The sequence below is a fragment of the Saimiri boliviensis genome, chromosome 21 (assembly GCF_048565385.1).
Source record: "Saimiri boliviensis isolate mSaiBol1 chromosome 21, mSaiBol1.pri, whole genome shotgun sequence".
NCBI lineage: Eukaryota > Metazoa > Chordata > Mammalia > Primates > Cebidae > Saimiri > Saimiri boliviensis.
The window spans coordinates 2,060,012-2,082,124 of record NC_133469.1 but is presented as its reverse complement, the minus strand read 5'-3'; the positions used below and the strand labels follow the sequence as shown (position 1 = coordinate 2,082,124).

Below are 22,113 nucleotides of genomic sequence, written 5' to 3'. Positions count from 1 at the left end.
CAGGAGGCTGAGGCAGGAGAATTGCCTGAACCCAGGAGGCGGAGGTTGCGGTGAGCCGAGATCGCGCCATTGCACTCCAGCCTGGGCAACAAGAGCGAAACTCCGTCTCAAAAAAAAAAAAAAAAAATAATAATAATAATAATAATAATTAAAGGGGCTGGGCGTGGTGGCTCGTGCCTGGAATCCCAGCACTTTAGGAGGCCTAGGTGGATGGATCACCTGAGGTGAGGAGTTGGAGACCTGCCTGGCCAACATGGTGAAACCCCATCCCTTAAAAAAATAATAATAATAATTAAAGGTCGGGCCAGGTGGCTCATGCCATAATCCCATCACTTTGGGAGTCCGAGGTGGGTGGATCACTTGAGGTCAGGAGTTTGAGACCAGTCTGACCAACATGGAGAAACCCTGTCTCTACTAAAAATACAAAATTAGCCAGGCTTGGGGGTGCGCACCTGCAATCCCAGCTACTCAGGAGGCTGAGGCAGAAGAATCGCTTGCACCTATGAGGCAGAGGTTGCAGTGAGCTGAGATCACGCCGCTGCACTCCAGCCTGGGCAACAGAGCGAGACTGTCTCCAAAACATTAATAGTAATGGGCTGGGCACCGTGGCTCACGCCTGTAATCCCAGCACTTTGGGAGGCTAAGGTGGGTAGATCACCTGAGGCCAGGAGTTTGAGACCAGCCTGGCCAACCTGTCTCTACTAAAAATACAAAAAGTAGCCGGGTATGCTGATGTGCACCCATAATCCCCGTTACTCAGGAAGCTGAGGCAGGAGAATTGATGGAGCCCAGGAGGAGGGGATTGCAGTGAGCCAAGGTCATGCCGCTGCACTCCAGCCTGGACGACAAGAGTGAAACTCCATCTCAAAAAAAAAATAAGCCGGCCGGGCGCGGTGGCTCAAGCCTGTAATCCCAGCACTTTGGGAGGCCGAGGCGGGTGGATCACGAGGTCGAGAGATCGAGACCATCCTGGTCAACATGGTGAAACCCCGTCTCTACTAAAAGCGCAAAAAATTAGCTGGGCATGGTGGTGCGTGCCTGTAATCCCAGCTACTCAGGAGGCTGAGGCAGGAGAATTGCCTGAGCCCAGGAGGCAGAGGTTGCGGTGAGCCGAGATCGCGCCATTGCACTCCAGCCTGGGCAACAAGAGCGAAACTCCGTCTCAAAAAAAAAAAAAAAAAAAATGCTGGACACAAGATAATTCCATTTCTATGTAATTTCTAAGTAATTCCATTTCTCTGCTGTTCATCATGAGGCATAACTAATCTATCATGCTAGAGGTGAGTTTGGCGGCTCCCTCTCCAGGGTGGGGATGGGTATTGGCTGGGAAGGGACATTTCAGAACTTCTGGGGTGTCACAGATGGTGGTTGCAGGGGTGGGTATGTGTGCAAACACACATTGAACTGAAGGGTTAGGATCTGTGCACTTTGGGGTTTATCAATTAAAACTCAATACTAAAAATAAAATTAAAGCAAATCACTTTTTTTTTTTTTTTTTGAGACAGAGTCTCACTCTGTCACCGAGGCTGGAGTACAGTGGTATGATCTCAGCTGACTGCAACCTCCCCCTCCTGAGTTCAAGCAATTCTCCTACCTGAATCTCCTGAGTAGCTGAAATTACAGGCATGCACCACCATACCGAGCTAATTTTTGTATTTTTAGTAGAGACAGGATTTCACCATGTTGGCCAGGCTGGTCTCGAACTCCTGACCTCAGGTGATTCACCTGCCTCGGCCTCCCAATGTGCTGGGACTACAGGCGTGAGCCACCTCGCCCGGCCAAGATCAAGGATTTTAATCCAGATCTGGATTCACAGCTGCCAGGGTGCTTGGTAAGCCAAGGCCATGGTGAGACCTTAGAGGCCAGCTTTGCTGGTAACAAGGATAATGTCACTGAAAATAGGACCAGTGCACTCCAGAGCAGATTACGGAGGCTCAGCCCACCGGGCCTCTCACCTCAGTGCCACAGTCACATAACAGACATGCATTTGGGCCAGAAACCCAAACGGCTCGTGTGACCGGAATCACCTCATCTCACGTGGCCTGTCAGGGAGATGGGGAACAGGCCTCCATTCCGTAAGACAATTCCAGGAATCCAGGATCAGAAAAGAGGTGATCTCGGCTCCTGCAGCATTGCAGGGGCCTTGAACAGCAGGCTGGGGACGTCCTGTGGCGATGGCCACCGCTGTCCCTGCCAGGAGCAGGCTCAAGGCCCCAGGTTATCACTCAAGCCAGGTCTGATGGGAGGGATTAGGCCCACGTGGTATCAGCAGGAAGGAGCCCCAGTCCTGCGGATTCTCCTTTTGCCCAGAAATAACATCCCTTCTGACAGCTGAGCTTAATCAGAGTGATGGCAGATGTTTTCAAAACAATAGCAGCCCTAGCTGCTTTCTGCGCTGGGTGCACTTAGCAAGGGGGTGGGTAGGGTGGGAAACTCTGGTCCCTTCCAGCTTCAAGCCCCTCGTCCTAACCCTCCCCACCATCCTCGGGTCCTGCCGTGGGGTGAACACACATACACACACACCCCACACAAACCACACACACTATTGTTTTTTTTTGAGATGGAGTCTCACTCTGTCTCCAGGCTGGAGTGCAGTACTGTGATCTCAGCTCACTGCAACCTCCACCTCCTGAATTCAAGCAATGCTCCTCCCTCAGCCTCCCGAGTAACTGGGACTACAGGCTCCTGTGACGACGCCCAGCTAATTTTTGTATTTTTTTTAGTAGAGACGGGGTTTCACCATGTTGACCAGGATGGTCTCGATCTCTTGACCTCATGATCCACCCACCACGGCCCCTCAAAATGCTGGGATTATAGGCATGAGCCACCGCGCCAGGCTGCACACACACTCTCATACAAACACACCATATACACCACACACACACCACACACACACACCACACACACACACACACACACACACTCTGGGCACCAGGTCCTCTCTGAGCAGCTTCCCCTTCATTGATAGTAAACAGTCTTCACGCGCGTTGCCCTCTGTTCAGGCTGCAGGCTGAGCACGGCCACCTGCAGAGTCTCATCTGATCATCACAGCTGCCCCGGGAAGCTGGTTCGATGGTTAACTCCGTTGTAAAGAGCAGGGACAGGCAGCAGGGAGGCACTCAGAGTCCGCTGGCCGGGGCTCTCCCGGGTACCGGTCGGTACTTTTATTGTCCTTGACCCTTCTCTGACTGGACACCTCCTTGGGCTTTACCTGGGAGGACACTTTGGTCCCCAGGACTGGGGAACTGGGGCTTGGCTGCCCAGCAGGAGGGTGAACAGGTGGCAATGGATGAGAAGAAAAGGGGGAGAGGAGGCAGTGGAAAGCCAGGCCCCCGCGGGGACACACAGCACCCCCCGAGGGCCGTTCCTGGAGGAATAACAGGTGAGGAGCAGCCCTTGCCTCCCACCAGCTCTGGGGATTTAAGTTGCTTTGCTTTTTTGCTTTTTTTTTTTTTTTTTTTGAGGCGGAGTCTCCCTCTGTTGCCCAGGCTGGAGTGCAATGGCGGGATCTTGGCTCGCTGCAACCTCCGCCTCCTGGGTTCACGCAATTCTCTGCCTCCACCTCCTGAGGGGCTGGGATCACAACTACCCAGGTGCCCGCCACCACGCCTGGCTAATTTTTTGTTTTAGTGTAGACGGGGGTTTCACCATCTTGGTCAGGCTGGTATTGAACTCCTGACCTCGTGATCTACCCGCCTCGGCCTCCCAAAGTTCTGGGATTACAGGTGCGAGCCACTGCTCCTGGCTGGCCCTTGACTTTTTAAAATGCCCTAAAAACGTACAGTGACATGTTTTTAAAAACAAAAAAGAAGAAGAAAAAGAAAAGTAAAAGGAAATCCATGTTATAACAGGGGTGAACCTGAGGACACCATGCTAAGTGACGTAAGCCAGTCACAAAAAGACAAAAATCAGCTGGGTGTGGTGGCACATGCCTGTAGTCCTAACTGCTCCAGAGGCTGAGGAAGGAGGATCGCTGGAGGCCCAGAGCTCAAGTTTACAGCGAGCTGTGACCCTGCTACTGCACTCCAGCATGGGCCACAGAGCAAGACCTCTTCTCTAAAAATAGATAAATAGGCCGGGCGCGGTGGCTCAAGCTTGTAATCCCAGCACTTTGGGAGGCCGAGGCGGGTGGATCACGAGGTCGAGAGATCGAGACCATCCTGGTCAACATGGTGAACCCCGTCTCTACTAAAAAATACTAAAAATTGGCCGGGCGCGGTGGCTCAAGCTTGTAATCCCAGCACTTTGGGAGGCCGAGGCGGGTGGATCACAAGGTCGAGAGATCGAGACCATCCTGGTCAACTTGGTGAAACCCCGTCTCTACTAAAAATACAAAAAATTAGCTGGGCATGGTGGCGCGTGCCTGTAATCCCAGCTACTCAGGAGGCTGAGGCAGGAGAATTGCCTGAACCCAGGAGGCGGAGGTTGCGGTGAGCCGAGATCGCGCCATTGCACTCCAGCCTGGGTAACAAGAGCGAAACTCCGTCTCAAAAAACAAAAAAAAAGATAAATAAATCGATGAAAACACTGGGCCGGGCGCGGTGGCTCAAGCCTGTAATCCCAGCACTTTGGGAGGCCGAGGCAGGTGGATCACGAGGTCGAGAGATCTAGACCATCCTGGTCAACATGGTGAAACCCCGTCTCTACTAAAAATACAAAAAATTAACTGGGCATGGTGGCGCGTGCCTGTAATCCCAGCTACTCAGGAGGCTGAGGCAGGAGAATTGCCTGAGCCCAGGAGGCGGAGGTTGCGGTGAGCCGAGATCGCGCCATTGCACTCCAGCCTGGGTAACAAGAGCGAAACTCCATCTCAAAAAAAAAAAAGAATTCAGAAGCAGAAATTCTATTCACAATTGAACTTCACTGAGTTGGCTGACAGGGAGTTTTAAATTCTAATTCTGCTATAGAGCAAACCCACGTTGAAAAGCGGAGGACAAGTCACATGTATTGTTTGTAGTGGGAGGCTGCATCATTAGCAGAGTCTTTGATACAAGATGTTTATGCTCCTGGGAGTTTTTCCTAGCCTTCTTCCATTAGACGATACGTAGCAGCGTTCACAAACTCTGAGTGGCATTGACATTAATTTCTAATAATGTTGACAAACATTTGTAAAATGTCTAAACATTATTAGAAATTAACAGTGGGAGCTGTTAATTAACAGTGGGGCACGGTGGCTCACGCCTGTAGTCCCAGCACTTTGGGAGGCCGAGGCAGGTGGATCACGAGGTCAAGAGATCGAGACCATCCTGGTCAACATGGTGAAACCCCGTCTCTACTAAAAATACAAAAAATACCGGGCGCCGTGGCTCAAGCCTGTAATCCCAGCACTTTGGGAGGCCGAGGCGGGTGGATCACAAGGTCAAGAAATCGAGACCACCCTGGTCAACATGGTGAAACCCCGTCTCTACTAAAAATACAAAAAACGTCGGGCGCGGTTGCTCAAGCCTGTAATCCCAGCACTTTGGGAGGCCAAGGTGGGTGGATCACCTGAGGTCAGGAGTTCAAGACCAGCCTGGCCATCACGGTGAAACCCCATCTTAAAAAAAAAAAAAAAAAAATACAAAAAATTAGCTGGGCATGGCGGCGCGTGCCTGTAATCCCAGCTACTCAGGAGGCTGAGGCAGGAGAATTGCCTGAACCCAGGAGGCGGAGGTTGCGGTGAGCCGAGATCGCGCCATTGCACTCCAGCCTGGGTAACAAGAGTGAAACTCCGTCTCAAAAAAAAAAAAAAAAAAAAAAAAAAGAATTGAAAACACTGTATGATTTGCAGATGTACAGTTGGTTGGACCTGTCTGTGGGTGGTCGCCAGCAGCTGGAGCATCTCCGCCCTTGGTATTTGTGCTAGAAATTACCTGAGCTCTGTGCTTTCAAACCAGTTTGTGACGTTCGTTACTAAGGAGCTTCCGAAGGGCTGCCCTGGCCGGGAAGCCTCGAATCTTCAGTCTCAGAGACCACAGCAGGGTTGTAAGTTTATGGCTGGGAACTTCCTTACGGACTTTGCCCTAGATAGCTTTGTCAAAGGCCACTCCGTTATGGAGCCTGTCGTGGACTTTGCCTTGGGACCACTTCTTCCTTTTGGCCCCGCCCCCAGATTTGTTCCCGGGTCTTTGTCTTTCTTTGTGACTTTTCGGTGTCTCTCCTCTTCTTGTGGTCCTTGGACGGCATCGCGAAGCTCAGAGAGCAGCGACCAACTCTTTCTTTCTTCCTTTTTTTTTGAGACGGAGTTTTGTTCCCGTTGCCCAGGCTGGAGTGCAATGGCGCGATCTCGGCTCACTGAAACCTCTGCCTCCCTGGTTCAAGGGATTCTCCTGCCTCAGGCTCCTGAGTTGCTGGGAATACAGGCATCTGCCACCATGCCCAGCTAATTTTGTATTTTTAGTAGAGACAGGGTTTCTCCATGCTGGCCAGGCTGGTCTTGAACTCTCAGCCTCAGGTGATCCACCCTTCTGAGCCTCCCAAAGTGCTGGGATTACAGGTGTGAGCCACCATGCCTGTCCTCCTTTCTCTCTCTCTCTCTTTTTTTTTTTTTTTTTTTTTTTGATGCCTTTCTTTTTTTTTTCTGGTTTTTTTTTTTTTTTTTTTTTTTTTTTTTTTTTTTTTTGGGTAGAGCAGAGGTCTCCCTGTGTTGCCCAGGCTGGTCTCAAACTCCTGGGCTCTAGCGATCCTCCTGCCTCTGCTTCCCAAAGTGCTGGGATTACAGGCGTGAGCGACCTCACCTGGCCTTTTTTCTTTCTTTCTTTTTTTTGTAGAGATAAGGTCTCCCTGTGTTGCCCAGGATAGTCTCAAACTCTTAGGCTCAAGCGATCCTCCTGCCTCAGGCTCCCAAATTGCTGGGATTACAGTTGTGAGCCATGCCCCCAGCCCAGATTCCAGCCTAGATTAGATGAGGTATTTAGGAAGTCTAATTCATTAAGACAGAAAGTAGAGGCTGGGAATGGAGGCTCATGCCTGTAATTCCAGCACTTCGGGAGGCAGACGTGGGTGGATCACAAGATCAGGAGTTCAAGACCAGCCTGGGCAAGATAGTGAAACCCCCCCACCCCCCGTCTCTGCTAAAAAACTACAAAAATTAGCCAGGCGTGGTGGCAGCCCCTAGCTACTCAGGAGGCTGAGGCTGGAGAATTACTTGAACCCGGGCAGCAGAGGTTGCAGTGAGCCGAGATGGCACCTCTGCACTCTAGCCTGGGTGACAGAGTGAGACTCTGTCTCAAAAAATTAAGACAGAAATTCAAAAGGTAGTTACCAGGGCTTGGGGAAAGAAGGCTGGAAGTTGTGTCCAGTGGGTAGAGTTTCAGTTTTGCAGGATGACAAAGTCCTGGAGATTGATCGCACAATATGAATATACTTCACACCACTCACTGACCTCAAGTGATCCTCCTGTCTTGGCCTCCCAAAGTACAGGGATTGCAGGCACGAATAGCATGCTGGAGGGCCACGAGGCGTGTTGAACACTTTGCTATGCCAGGCCCTGAGCTTCCCTGGGTGCTGTGCAAGCCTTCACCCACTAGATGGTGCCCAAGGTAAATGATGACGGGCTGAAAGCACTGGGCATCCAGGAGGCGCTGTGTGGGCGCTGGGCTGTAGGAAACAATGTTAGCAAAGCTCCCGCCATCGCAAAGAAAGCAGGCCACCACCCCTCCCGAGAGGCAGCCGCGTCAGCATTCAGGTGTCCAGGGTTCAAAGCCAGGCTCTGTCACTCACGAGTTGCACGAGTTTGCATGACTCTTTAAATGGGTGAAATTAAAAATGATAGGCCGGGCGCGGTGGCTCACGCCTGTAATCGCAGCACTTTGGGAGGCCGAGGCGGGTGGATCACGAGGTCAAGAGATTGAGACCATCCTGGCCAACATGGTGAAACCCCGTCTCTACTAAAAATACAAAAAAAATTAGCCGGCTGTGGTGGCACACACCTGTGGTCCCAGCTACTCGGGAGGCTGAGGCGGAAGAATCGCTTGAACCCAGGAGGCGGAGGTTGCGGTGAGCTGAGATTGTGCCATTGCACTCCAGCCTAGAGACAGAGCAAGACTCCATCTCAAAAAAAAAAAAAAAAATTGGGGGCAACACACCTCTATAATGAAAATTATATATATATATATTTTTTGAGTTGGAGTCTCATTCTGTTGCCCAGGCTGGAGTGCAGTGGTGTGATCTTAGCTTACTGCAAACTCCGCCTCCTGGGTTCAAGTGATTCTCCTGCCTCAGCCTTCCTGAGTAGCTGGGACTGCAAGCACGCACCACCACACCGGGCTAATTTTTGTATTTTTAGTAGAGACAGAGTTTCAACATATTGGCCAGGCTGGACTTCAACTCTTGACCTCAGGTGATCCACCCACCTGGGCCTCCCAAAGTGCTGGGATTACAGGTGTGAGCCACCGAGTCTGGTCAAAAATAATACAATTCATTTGGAGAAAGAGGAAGCAATACATTTCACTTAATTGGGATTCAAAATTAGTATGTTCCCTAGTTCCAAATGGATGGCAAATGGTCATACGTAAAAGCCATTCTTAACTTATGAGCTGCACAGTAACGGGGCAAGCTGGAATTGGCCAGTAATCTGAGGACATTTTTGCTTTTTTTTTTTTTTTTTTTTTTTTGAGACAGAGTTTCGCTCTTGTTACCCAGGCTGGAGTGCAATGGCGCGATCTCGGCTCACCGCAACCTCCGCCTCCTGGGTTCAGGCAATTCTCCTGCCTCAGCCTCCTGAGTAGCTGGGATTACAGGCACGTGCCACCATGCCCAGCTAATTTTTTTGTATTTTTAGTAGAGACGGGGTTTCACCATGTTGACCAGGATGGTCTCAATCTCTGGACCTCGTGATCCACCTGCCTCGGCCTCCCAAAGTGTTGGGATTACAGGCTCGAGCCACCGCGCCCGGCGAAACCCCATCTTAAAAAAAAAAAAAAAAAAGAGAGAGACAGGGTTTCACCATGTTGGCCAGGCTGGTCTTGAACTCCTGACCTCAGGTGATCCGCCCTTCTTGGACTCTCAAAGTTCTGGGATTACAGGCATGAGCCACCTCGCCCAGCCTCAAAATCTCACTTCTTTTGGATGTTGTCTCTTTTGCTTGGTAGAGAGTATCTGTCCTCCTTTGTGTTGGGATTTCCTTGTTTAGGAATTGGTCACTGTTTTGTCTGTTGAGAATGCCTCTTCTAGCTTTCCAGCTATGCCACAGCGTTATTGCAGATGGTCACTTAGGCAGAAAACCAGATCTGGAAACATATCTGCTCTGGATTATGACTATTTCTGTAGTTTAAGCATTTTGGCCAGGTGTGGTGGTTCATGCCTATAATTTCAGCACTTTGGAAGACTGAGGCTGGTGGATCACTGAAGGTCAGGAGTTCAAGACCAGCCCGACCCACATGGTGAATCCCGTCTCTACCAAAAATAAGTAAATAAGTAAATTAGCTGGCTGTGGTGGCTGGCACCTGTAATCCCAGCTACTTGGGAGGCTGAGGCAGGAGAATCATTTGATTCCAGGAGGTGGAGGTTGTAATGAACCGAGGTTGTGCCACTGCACTCCAGCCTGGGTGACAGAGTGAGACTCCATCTCAAAAAAAAAATAGAAAAGAAAAAGACTATTTCCATAGCTTGAGTATCTTAACAACAAAAGAGAGTAATAAAGTGTTTGTTTGTTTGTTTGTTTCTTGAGATGGGGTCTCACTCCGTCAGCAGGCTGGAGTGCAGTGGCGCAATCTAGGCTCACTGCAACCCCGGTCTCCAGGATTCAAGCAACTCTCTGCCTCAGCCTCCGGAGTAGCTGGAATTACCGGCACCTGCCACCATGCCTGGCTAAATTTTGTTTTTGTTTTTGAGATGGAGTCGTGCTCTGTCGCCAGGCTGGAGTGCAAATGGCGCGATCCTGGCTCACTGCGACCTCTGCCTCCCGGGTTCAAGCGACTCTCCTGGCTCAGCCTCAGCCCACCGAATATCTGGGACTACAGGCCCGCGCCACCACGCCCAGCTAACTTTTGTATTTTTAGGAGAGATGGGGTTTCACCACGTTGGCCAGGCTGGTCTCGATCACTTGACCTCGTGATCCGCCCGCCTTGGCCTCCCACAGTGCGGGGATGACAGGCGTGAGCCGCCGGTGCGCCCCGACCAGGGTCTCCTTTCTGAGCCGCGAAGGGGGCGAGGGTGGGCAGCCCGGCTTTCCAAGGATCTGCGTCCCGGGCAGAGCGGGCTCGCGGGACAGCAGCCCGGAGGAGCCCGATTCCGGAAGTGGTCGTGGCGCCGGCGGTCGCGTCCCGGGTTGCCAGGGCGACGCCCCGGAAGTAGAGCGCGGCGGGGCGCGGCGGGCGGGTCCCCCGGGCTGCGAGCGCCGGAGAGAGGCCGGGGCGGGCGCGGCTGCGGCTGGAGGCGCCCCCAGGTGAGGGCTGCCGCGCGGGGCCCCGAGGGCGTGGGGAGCGCGCGTGCGAGCGGGCGTGGGCGCCGGGGTCTGCGCGGCCGCGGAGACGCGCCTCCGACGCTGCCGGCCGGGTCCGGGGAGCCCGGGGAGCCCGCGCCGACCGCCGCGCCGCGTGCCCGTCACCCGCCTCGCGCCGTCCGCTCGTTGTGAATCGCATCGCGGCGTGTGTCGCTCGCCGGCCCGGCCCCCCGCGGTTCCTGCGCGTTTCCCGTTCACGTGCCGCCCGCGCCGTTTCCGTCGGCGTCTCCCGCGGGGCGCGGTGCACCTGCGGGGCGCGCTCGGGGCCGGAGACCGGGCCGGGGTACCCCACCTGCTCGGAGGGCGGGGCAGGGCGGTCGCCCCCCCCGCGGAGACGCTGGGGCGTCCCGGGGGATCCGCCTTGGAAGTGAGACTGTCCTGTCGTTGCGAGCCCTTTTGGCATTGGCGGGGCGGGTTCTTTGTTCGGGAAAGATTTGATGAGCGCGTTGGGGTGCCAGCTCGTGGCAGGACGAGAAGATGGGCCCTGCTCTGCCCTGGCGTCACAGACGATGGGGAGCAGTCCCCGTGGGGCGCGGTCGCCCGGTTCGGGCGTGGCGACGGCCAGTGACGACGCGCTGCTCCACGTGAAGTCGTCGTTTACGTAGTTATTACTTGATTTATTTTTAGACGTAGTCTCACTGGGTCGCCCAGACTGGAGTGCGGTGACACGATCTCGCTCACTGCAAACTCCCCCTTCCGGATTCCAGCTGTTCTCCCGCCTCAGCCTCCCCAGTAGCTGGAATTGCAGGCGCCTGCCCCCAAACCTGGATAATATTTGTGTTTTTAGAGGAGATAGGGTTTGGCCAGGCTGGTCTTGATCTCCTGGCCCTTGATCCGCCCGCCTCGGCCTCCTAAAGTGCTGCGATTACAAGCGTGAGCCATGCTGCCTGGTCATATTCCTGTGTGTGTGTGTGTGTGTGTGTGTGTGTGTGTGTGATGGAGTCTTGCTCTGTCACCCAGGCTGGAGTGTGCAGTGGCACAGTCTTGGCTCACTGCAACCTGGCAAACTCTGCCTCTGCCTCCTGGGTTCAAGCAATCCTCCCACCTCAGCCTCCCGGATAACTAAGATTATAGATGTGCACCACCATGCTTGCCTAATTTTTTTCTTTGCTTGTTTTTGTATTTTTTGTAGAGACAGGGTTTCACCCTCTTGGCCAGGCTGGTCTTGAACTCCTGACCTCAAGTGATCCACTGCCTCAGCCTCCCAAAGTGCTAGGATTATAGGTGTGAGCCACCACACCTGGTCTGCTTTCTTTAAAGATAATTAATTTTTTTTCCTTTTTTTTTTTTTTTTTGAGATGGAGTTTCGCTCTTGTTACCCAGGCTGGAGTGCAATGGCGCGATCTCGGCTCACCGCAACCTCCGCCTCCTGGGTTCAGGCAATTCTCCTGCCTCAGCCTCCTGAGTAGCTGGGACTACAGGCACGCGCCACCATGCCCAGCTACTTTTTTGTATTTTTAGTAGAGACGGGGTTTCACCTTGTTGACCAGGATGGTCTCGATCTCTTGACCTCGTGATCCACCCGCCTCGGCCTCCCAAAGTGCTGGGATTACAGGCTTGAGCCACTGCGCCCGGCCAATTTTTTTTCCTTTTTAAAGAAAACTTGCTAGAAAAGAATCCAGATACCCCAGAATGCTAGCCCAGTTGGGACTTCATTGAGAATAGTAGTGATTAGAATGTCTAGGATAGTGGGGATGAGGGCAGAGAGGATGCCTGTTTTCTGACGGCTGGACACAGAAGGATGAAATGATTCTCATGAGTACGTTCTCTCTTGTGCCAGGCAAGCGATTTAGGTTTGGCTTTTGTCTGGGAGTTGGGAATTACGATAACTGGGAAACGAAAGGCCTTGTGGCAAAGTGTCTGTCTGGGGTTGTAGGTCTGCCCAGCAGGCAGATATTCCCAAACTGTGGAAATCAGCTCAGCTCCCAGCCTGATACTTCACACCCCTGGTAAAGCTGTGGGACTCTTTTGTTGTTAGTGTTATTGTTTGAGACAGAATTTCGCTCTTGTTACCCAGGCTGGAGTGCAATGGTGAGATCTCAGCTCACCTCAACCTCTGCCTCCCGGGTTCAAGCGATTCTCCTGCCTCAGTCTCCTGAGTAGCTGGGATTACAGGCATGTGTCACCACGCCCAGCTAATTTTGTATTTTTAGTAGAGACGGGGTTTCTCCCTTTTGGTCAGGCTGGTCTCAACTGCTGACCTCAGGTGATCTGCCCGCCTTGGCCTCCCAAAGTGCTGGGATTACAGGTGTTAGCCACTGCACCAGTTCGTTTATTTTTGTTCATTCATCAAAAAAATTTTTTTAAGAGATGGGGTCTCGCCATGTTGCCCAGGCTGGAGTGCGGTGGCTATTCACAGGCGCCGTACCACTATCGATCAGCATGGGAGTTTTGACCTGCTCCGTTTCTGACCTGGGCCAGTTTACCCCTCCTTAGGCAACCTCGTGGTCCCCTGCTCCCAGGATGTCACTGTATTGATGCCGAACTTAGCACAGACACCCAATAGCGCACTACAGCCCAGAACTCCTGGGCTCAAGCAATCCTCCCACCTCAGCCTCCCGAGTAGCTGGGACTACAGGCACACGCCACGTGCCACTTGCCACTGCGCCTGGGCATCCATCAAATATTGATTGAGCACTTGCTATTACTAGACGCTGCTCTAGGTGCTGGGGACTGAGCACGAGTTAAAGCAGAACCACATTCCTGCTCTCAGACTTGTCTGTGTAGAGACGGATAATCGCCAAGGAAACAAATACATGAACTAGACCAATTATTTGCAAACCTGAGCATGGGTAAGAATCAGCAGAGAGGCCCGACGCAGTGGCTCACGCCTGTAATCCGAGCACTTTGGGAGGCCAAAGTCAGGCGGATCACCTGAGGTCAGGACCAAGAGACCAGCCCGGCCAACATGGCGAAACCACATCGCTACTAAAAATGCAAAAATTAGCCATGGCACTTGGGTGTCACAATCGTGGCAGAGAAGCAGAGGCACATTATACATGGCAGCAGGCAAGGAAGCTTGTGCAGGGGAACTCCCGTTTATAAAACCATCAGGTCTCATGAGATGCAGTCACTACCGTGAGAACAGTATGGGGGTGAAACCACTCCCGTAATTTGTTTATCTCCACCTTGCCCTGCCCTTGACACGTGGGGATGATTACAATTTAAGGTGAGATTGGGATACAGGCAAACCATATCATCTGGCCAGGTGTGGTATCTCATGCCTGTAATCCCAGCACTCTGCGAGGCCACTGAGGTCAGGAGTTCGAGACTACCCTAACATGGAAAAACCCCATCTCTACTTAAAATACAAAATTAGCTGAGCATGATGGTGCATGCCTGTAATCCCAGCTACTCAGGAGGCTGAGGCAGGGGGGGTCACTTGACCCTGGAAGGTGGAGGTTGCGATGAGCCAAGATCATGCCATTGCACTCCAACCTGGGCAGCAAGAGTGAAACTCCGTCTAAAAAAAAAAAAAATTGTATCGTTTGCCTTTTGGCGTCACCTGAAGTGGTAACAGGCACAGTGGAGCCGTGGAAGATACTCACAAACTACCCCACCCAATGCCTGCGCGTGGTAGTGCTTAATAACTGGTAGCTTTTGTTCTCGGTAATGATATAAATACGTCATTCCTTACTCTGCAGGCATGGCTGAGCGTCAGTGCCCAGCCAGGGCCCTGGCCAGAATTGGTACCACCTAACCACATGTTGATAAGAGATTGGAAGCTTGTGGTCGGAACCTGGAAAAAGCAGGTGGGGAGCCTGCAAAGAAAGAAAGAAAAAGATGTTGGCCGGGCACGTGGCTCACACTGTAATCTCAGCACTTCGGGAGGTTGAGGCTGGTGGATCACCTGAGGTTAGGAGTTCAAGACAAGCCTGGCCAACGTCGAGAAACCACACCTCCACTAAAAATACAAAACTAGCTGGGCATCAAGGCAGGCGCCTGTAATCCCAGCCACTCGGGAGGCCGAGGCAGGAGAATCACTTGAACCCAGGTTGCAGAGGTTGCAGTGAGCCGAGATCATGCCATTGCACTCCAACCTGGGTAACAGAGGGAGACTCTGTCTCAAAAAAAACAAATGTGTTGAGTTTTTTCAGAAGATTAGAGCTCTGTTTCTATCTTCCTTGGCATCCCTTTTACCAAGAAACTTTATTGTGATTTCTGCACATGAGGCTAGCTACCTGGTATAAGAAAGGAAGGTATCGAGGCCGGGCGCGGTGGCTCAAGCCTGTAATCCCAGCACTTTGGGAGGCCGAGGCGGGTGGATCACAAGGTCGAGAGATCGAGACCATCCTGGTCAACATGGTGAAACCCCGTCTCTACTAAAAATACAAAAAAAATCAGCTGGGCATGGTGGTGCGTGCCTGTAATCCCAGCTACTCAGGAGGCTGAGGCAGGAGAATTGCCTGAACCCAGGAGGCGGAGGTTGCAGTGAGCCGAGATCGCGCCATTGCACTCCAGCCTGGGTAACGAGCGAAACTCCGTCTCAAAAAAAAAAAAAAGAAAAGAAAAGAAAGGAAGGTATCAGGAGTGTGACGTTTCCTCCTATTTCTGCATGTGATCATAAGGAATTTATGGTATAATTGGAGGAAGCTGAATCCAAGAATAAGGATTCAGTTTATTTTAATGCCATGATATTGTTAGGTAAAATGACTACGGAGTATGAGACAACATTTGGTAGCCATTCATCAATAACTAATGTCGGGGCCGGGCGCGGTGGCTCAAGCCTGTAATCCCAGCACTTTGGGAGGCCGAGGCGGGCGGATCACAAGGTCAAGAGATCGAGACCATCCTGGTCAACATGGTGAAACCCCGTCTCTACTAAAAATACAAAAAATTAGCTGGGCATGGTGGCGCGTGCCTGTAATCCCAGCTACTCGGGAGGCTGAGGCAGGAGAATTGCCTGAACCCAGGGGGCAGAGATTGCGGTGAGCTGAGGTCGCGCCATTGCACTCCAGCCTGGGTAACAAGAGCGAAACTCCGTCTCACAAAAAAAAAAAAAAAAAAAAAATAACTAATGTCAAGGAAATGGCCGGAAGTGCTTTGAGAGTCTCAGCTTCTTAAATCTCAGTCGGCTCAGTTGATCTGTCAAGACTCTTGCAGCTGACACATATCTTTCTTTCATTATTTTTTCTTGGTTAATAAAATCAAGAGTTTTGCTCAGGGAAGGTGATCATATCCCCAACTCAGGAGTAAATCCTAATTAGCCTAAGCCAGTTTGATACGCTCATTCCCGTTGCCAGTCTTTTTTTTTTTTTTTTGAGATGAAGTTTCACTCTTTTTGCCCAGGCTGGAGTGCAATGGCATGATCTTGGCTCATTGCAGCATCTGCCTCCTGGGTTCAAGCAATTCTTCTGCCTCAGCCTCCTGAGTATCTGGGATTACAGGCACGTGCCACCATGCCCAGCTAATTTTTTTTTTTTTTGTATATTTAGTAGAGACGGGGTTTCACCATGTTGACCAGGATGGTCTCGATCTCTTGACCTCGTGATCCACCCTCCTTGGCCTCCCAAAGTGCTGGGATTACAGGCGTGAGCCACCGCACCCAGCTGAGTCTGGTTCTTAACACAGGCTCGTAACCCTGAGCCTCAGCCTCCTCACTGGTGAAGCGGGGATGATGATGATGATAATAGTGAATGTCTCTTGAGTGTTTTTTTTTTTTTTTTGAGACAGGTCTCAGTCTGTCCCTCAGGTGGGAGTGCAGTGGTGCCGTCATGGCTCACAGCAGTTTAACCTCCCAGGTTCAAGTGATCCCCCCGCTTCAGCTTCCCGAGTAGCTGGGACTGTTGGTGCATGTCACCGTGCCCAGCTAATTTTTGTACCTTTTTTTTTTTTTTTTTTTTTTGAGACGGAGTTTCACCCTTGTTACCCAGGCTGGAGTGCAATGGCGCGATCTCGGCTCACCACAACCTCCGCCTCCTGGGTTCAGGCAATTCTCCTGCCTCAACCTCCTGAGTAGCTGGGATTACAGGCACACGCCACCATGCCCAGCTAATTTTTTGCATTTTTAGTAGAGACGGGGTTTCACCATGTTGACCAGGATGGTCTCGATCTCTCGACCTCGTGATCCACCCGCCTCAGCCTCCCAAAGTGCTGGGATTACAGGCTTGAGCCACCGCGCCCGGCTAATTTTTGTACCTTTTTTGTAGGGACGGGGTTTTGCCCTGTTAGCCAGGCTGTTCTTACACTCTTGGGCTCAAGTGATCCGCCTGCCTCAGCCTCTCCAAGTACTGGGGTTACAGGCGTGAGTCAGTGCGCCTGGCCCCTCTTGAGTGCCTCTGTGCTCCAGGGGCTGTTCGGTGCTTTACGTGTGATCACTCATTTAACCCTGACTGTAGCCCGTAAGCTGGACACTACTCTTTTTTTCTTTCCGTGAGATGGAGTCTTGCTCTGTCGCCCAGGCTGGGGTGCAGTGGTGTGATCTCGGCTCACTGCAACCCCTGCCTTCTGGGTTCCAGCGATTTTCCTGCCTCAGCCTCCCGAGAGCTGGGATTATAGGCACGCACCACCACGCCCTGCTAATTTTTTGTATTTTTAGTGGAAGCAGGGGTTCCATCATGTTGGCCAGGCTGGTCTGGAACTCCTGACCTCGTTCGTGATCCACCTGCCTTTGTCTCCCAAAGTGCTGGGATTGCAGATGTGAGCCACCACACTAGATACGATTCTTATTGCTGTTTACACAAGGAAATGGAGATTCAGAGAGGTTAAGTACCTTGCCCAAAGTCACACAGCCAGTGAGTGGCGGAGCTAAGCCTCAAACCTGAGCTGCGGAGCCCGTACGCTATTACCGTCCCTCCGTCCTACCTCTGTGACGCTCCTGGCCTTACCAGCAGGGCACTGTGTGGTGCCATCACGGGAATGCCTTCTTCCTTTTCCCGAGGCCAGTTAGAGCCAGGTCTCTGTCTCCATATCCCACGCCTTTCTGCACCATCAAGTTGCCCCCAAAGTGGAGCCCTTGCCAGTCCCTGGAGGAGATGCCGCCATTCAGAATCGGCCTTCAAGGCTCATAGGCCCCTTGGCTTTGAGGCCGAGTTTTGCCTGGAACCCCTTCTTCGGGTGAAACTGTGGAAGTGTACCGAGGCATACTGCCTTTGTTGTTTAAAATAACGCTCTGTCTTTTGCTGTCATGCTGGGTGGGAGCTGCTGACTGGTGTGACTGTAAGATTGTCTTTTTTTTTTTTTTTTTGAGATAGAGTCTCACTGTGTCACCCAGGTTCGAGTACATGATCTTGGCTCACTGCAACTTCCACCTCCTGGGTTCAAGTGATTCTCCCGCCTCAGCCTGAGTAGCTGGGATTACAGGTGCCCACCACCACACCCGGCTAGTTTTTGTATTTTTAGTCAGCATGTTGGTCACACTGGTCTTGATCTTGTGACCTCAGGCAATCCACCCACTTTGGCCTCCCATAGTGCTGGGATTACATGTGTGAGCTGCCACACCCAGCCCAGATAAACACTTACAGTCACTCTGTCGTTCCAGAGGGGTGGCTTGAAGTAGGGAGACAGGCAGTGCCTGGAGGGACGTGGGTCAGGTATGCCAACCCCCATTCGCCCATTGGAAGCTGGCTCCAGGGTCCCCTTCTCAGGGCGGTCTTCCCCAGCTGCCCTGCCTCTGGCTCTCGGAGCCCCCTGTGCCCCTCCTTTGTGGCTCCTGGCACAAGTGTAGTTGAACACTCCTGGGTGATGACTTGATGGCTGCCTGTCTCTCCCACCAGACCAGGGTTTCTCAGCCTTGGCACAGTTGACATTTGGGGTGGATAATTGGCTGAGAGGGGTCACCTGTGCAAGTCGAATGTTGAGTGGCATCCCTGGCCCAGACAAGCCTGATGCCAGAAGCATCCTCCAGTCGAGACAACCAGACTGTCTGTCTCTACCCATGCCCGGTGTGCCCTGGGAGATGAAATCGCCCCTGGCTGGGGTGGGGGAACATAGGTCATTTTGTGTGCTGTTTAAAGGATTCCTGGGTTTAAAGGGAAGTGAGTCATTGATGTTTGTAGCTCTAATATGTTGATCTCTTCCAGGATTATGGCAGGAAAAGTAAAATGGGTCACTGATATCGAGAAGTCAGTGCTGATCAATAACTTTGAGAAGAGAGGATGGGTCCAAGTGACAGAAAACGAGGATTGGAATTTTTACTGGTGAGCATACGAAGCGGGGCTGGGTGGCTGCTCGGAGCCTCGGGTATCGGTTTTATTCGCTCCAGCGCCTCGGGGCTGACCTCAGAGCCAGCATCTCCTGTCGCACTGTCTCCCAGCACTCGTGTTTCTTTAGGACTCTCTGAGAGTGGGTGTGATGGTGTGTTCCCACCTCGCTGTGTGCAGCCTGTGCTGTGAAGCCCAGGGTGTTTCAGTGCAGCTAATGTGAGTAACCCTGTGGGGAACGTGGGTGAGAAACAAGAGCCTCTGCCCTCCCCTTCCAGTGAGCGTGTGTTACAGCTGGCCCGGAGGACAGGGAAGAAGGCTTGGTGCACCTTTTTTTTTCAAGACAAAGTCTTGCTCTGTGACCCAATCTGGAATGCAATGGTGAGATCTCAACTCACTTCAACCTCCACTTCCTGAGTTCAAGCAATTCTCCTGCCTCAGCCCCCCGAGTACCTGAGATTACAGATGCACACCAACATACCTGGCTAATTTTTTGTATTTTTAGTAGAGATGGGGTGTCACCATGTTGGTCAGGCTGGTCTCGAACTCCTGACCTTGTGATCCACCCACCTTGGCCTCCCAAAGTGCTGGGATTACAGGCTTGAGCCACTGCACCCAGCTACTTATTTTTTTTTTTTAACACGTGTGTTTTCTGGAGACTGGGTCTCACTCTGTTGCCCAGGCTGGAGTGCCGTGGTGTGATCATACCTCCTGCAGCCTTGCTCTTCTGAGCCCAAGCTGTCCTCCCACCTCAGCCTCCTGAGTTTCTAGGACCGCAGGCACGCGCTGCCACACCCACCTAACTTTTTAAATTATTTGTAGAGTCAGGGTTTCACCGTGTTGTCCAGGCTGGTCTCCAACTCCTGGCTTCAAGCAATCCTCCTGCTCCAGCCTCAGAATGTTGGGATCACAGGTGCGAGCCACCACACCTGTCCAGGTGCCTGCCTTCTTTTGCTTCCCTGTCCTATGCCAAGAGGGTGCTAGTCAGACTGGCTGACACACAGCAATAGAAAAGTGAGTCAGGCCAGGCACAATGGCTCATGCCTGTAATCCTAGCACTTTGGGAGGCTGAGGCAGGTGAATCACCTGATGTCAGGAGTTCGAGACCAGCCTGGCCAACATGGTGAAACCCCGTCTCTACTAAAAATATAAAAATTAGCTGGGCGTGGTGCTGCATGCCTGTAATCCCAGCTTCTTGGGAAGCATAGGCAGGAGAATTGCTTGAACCTCGGAGATGGAGGTTGCAGTGAGCTGAGATCATGCCACTGCACTCCGCCTGGGCAACAGAGTGAGGCTCCGTCTCAAAAAAAAGAAAGGTGAGTTAAACTGGCTGGGCATGGTGGCTCAAGCCTGTAATCCCAGCACTTTGGGAGGCCAAGGCAGGCGGATCACCTGAGGTCAGGAGTTGGAGACCAGCCTGGCCAACATGGTGAAACCCCATGTCTACTAAAAATAGAAAAAGTAGCTGGGCATGGTGATGTGCCTGTAACCCTAGCTACTTGGGAGGCTGAGGCAGGAGAATTGCTTGAACCCGGGAGGCAGAAGTTGCAGTGAGCCACTGTGCTCCAGCCTGGGTGACAGAGCAAGACTGTGCCTCAAAAATAAAATGGAAAGGGAGTTAGGCTAGGACAAGAAAAGCAGCGTTCTGACCGGGAGCAGTGGCTCACGCCTGTAATCCCGTCACTGGGAGGCTGAGGCAGGCAGAGCACGAGGTCAGGAGAGATCAGCCTGGCCAACATAGTGAAACCCCGTCTCTACTAAAAATGCAAAAAAATTAAATTAGCTGGGTGTGGTTGCTCACACATGTGATGCCAGCACTTTGGGAGGCTGAGGCAGGCGGATCACAAGGTCAGGAGTTTGAGCCCAGCCAGGCCGACGTGGGGAAACCCTGTCGCTGCTAAAAATACACAAATTAGCCGGGTATGCTTGCGCACGCCTGTAGTACCAGCTACTCAGGAGGCTGACGCAGGAGAATTGCTTGAACCCGGGACGCAGAGGTTGCAGTGAACCAAGATCGCGCCATTGCATTCCAGTTTGGGCACAGAGCGAAACTTCGTATAAAAAAAAACCAAAAACACCAAAGTGCTGGATTACAGACGTGAGCCTCTGCGCCTGGCCAGCTCTTTATTTTGAAAACTGATGAAAGAATCAAGCAGTGATTCTGTTTTGTGTATGAACCATTCTTAGGGCTTCTGTATTGTTGATGAAGGGGAGCTTGTCTCTAGAAGTATTCCTGCTGTTGCATGGTCGGTGGCTTACGCTTGTAATCCCAGCGCTTGGGATGCCTAGGCGGAGGATGAGTTGAGTCGAGGAGTTTGAGACCAGCCTGGGCAACATGGCAAAACGCCATCTCTACAAAAAAAGTTACAAAAATTTAGCTAGACACAGTGGCGCCTTCCTATAGTCCTAGTTACTTGGGAGGCTGAGGTAGGAGGATCACTTGAGCCTGGGAGGCAGAGGTTGCAGTGAGCCAAGATCAAGCCATGACACTCCGGCCTGGGTGACAGAGCGAGACCCTGTCTCAAAAATAAGTAAATACATAAATACTGCTTTTTTAGTTCTGATAATTGTATAAAATAGGATGTCACATAATAGAATATGGAGTCTTGAACTGTTAGAGAATCTTACAGAAATGTTTTGGATGGGCCGGGCACGGTGGCTCACGCCTGTAGGCCCAGCACTTTGGGAGGCCGAGGCGGGTGGATCACGAGGTCAACAGATCGAGACCATCCTGGTCAACATGGTGAAACCCCGTCTCTACTAAAAATAAAAAAAATTAGCTGGGCATGGTGGTGCATGCCTGTGGTTCTAGCTACTGTGGAGGCCAGGGTGGGAGAATCACTTGAGCCCAAGAGGTCGAGGCTGCAGTGAGCTGTGATCATGCCACTGCACTCCAGCCTGGGTGACAGAGCAAGACTCTGTCTCAAAAAGTTTAAACAAAAAAAAAGGGCCGGGCACGGTGGCTCACGCCTGTAATCCCAGCACTTTGGGAGGCTGAGGCGGGTGGATCACGAGGTCGAGAGATCGAGACCATCCTGGTCATCGTGGTTAAACCCCGTCTCTACTAAAAATAAAAAAAAAATTAGCTGGCCGTGGTGGCGTGTGCCTGTAATCCCAGCTACTCAGGAGGCTGAGGCAGGAGAATTGCCTGATCCCAGGAGGCGGAGGTTGTGGTGAGCCGAGATCGCGCCATTGCACTCCAGCCTGGGCAACAAGAGCGAAACTCCGTCTCAAAAAAAAAAATATATATATATATATAAAAAAAAAAATATATATATATATTTTATATATATATATAAAATATATATATATATTTTATATATATATAAAAATATATATATATATTTTATATATATATAAAATAAATATATATATATTTTATATATATATAAAATAAATATATATATATATTTTATATATATATAAAAATATATATATATTTTATGTATATATAAATATATATATATTTTTTATATATATATAAAAAATATATTTATATATATATATAAAAATATATATATATTTTTTATATAAATATATATATTTACA

The 22,113-nt window shown here is 51.3% G+C and overlaps 1 protein-coding gene across 5 annotated transcripts in view; it reads left to right on the top strand.

Annotated features, from left to right (window-relative positions):
* Window positions 1–10,283: 10,283 nt before the first annotated feature.
* TTLL1 (TTL family tubulin polyglutamylase complex subunit L1) overlaps window positions 10,284–22,113 on the top strand; it is a 41,265-nt gene continuing 29,435 nt past the window's right edge. For 4 of the 5 annotated variants that reach the window (XM_074391279.1, XM_074391277.1, XM_039463063.2 and 1 more), the window contains exons 1-2: window positions 10,284–10,366; window positions 18,445–18,561. In XM_074391279.1, coding sequence (XP_074247380.1) covers window positions 18,449–18,561 — 113 coding nt within the window. In that variant the 5' untranslated portion in view covers window positions 10,284–10,366; window positions 18,445–18,448. Of the gene's footprint in view, window positions 10,367–14,067; window positions 14,176–18,444; window positions 18,562–22,113 lie in introns of all 5 variants that reach the window. The other variant, XM_074391278.1, reaches the window with a different exon arrangement.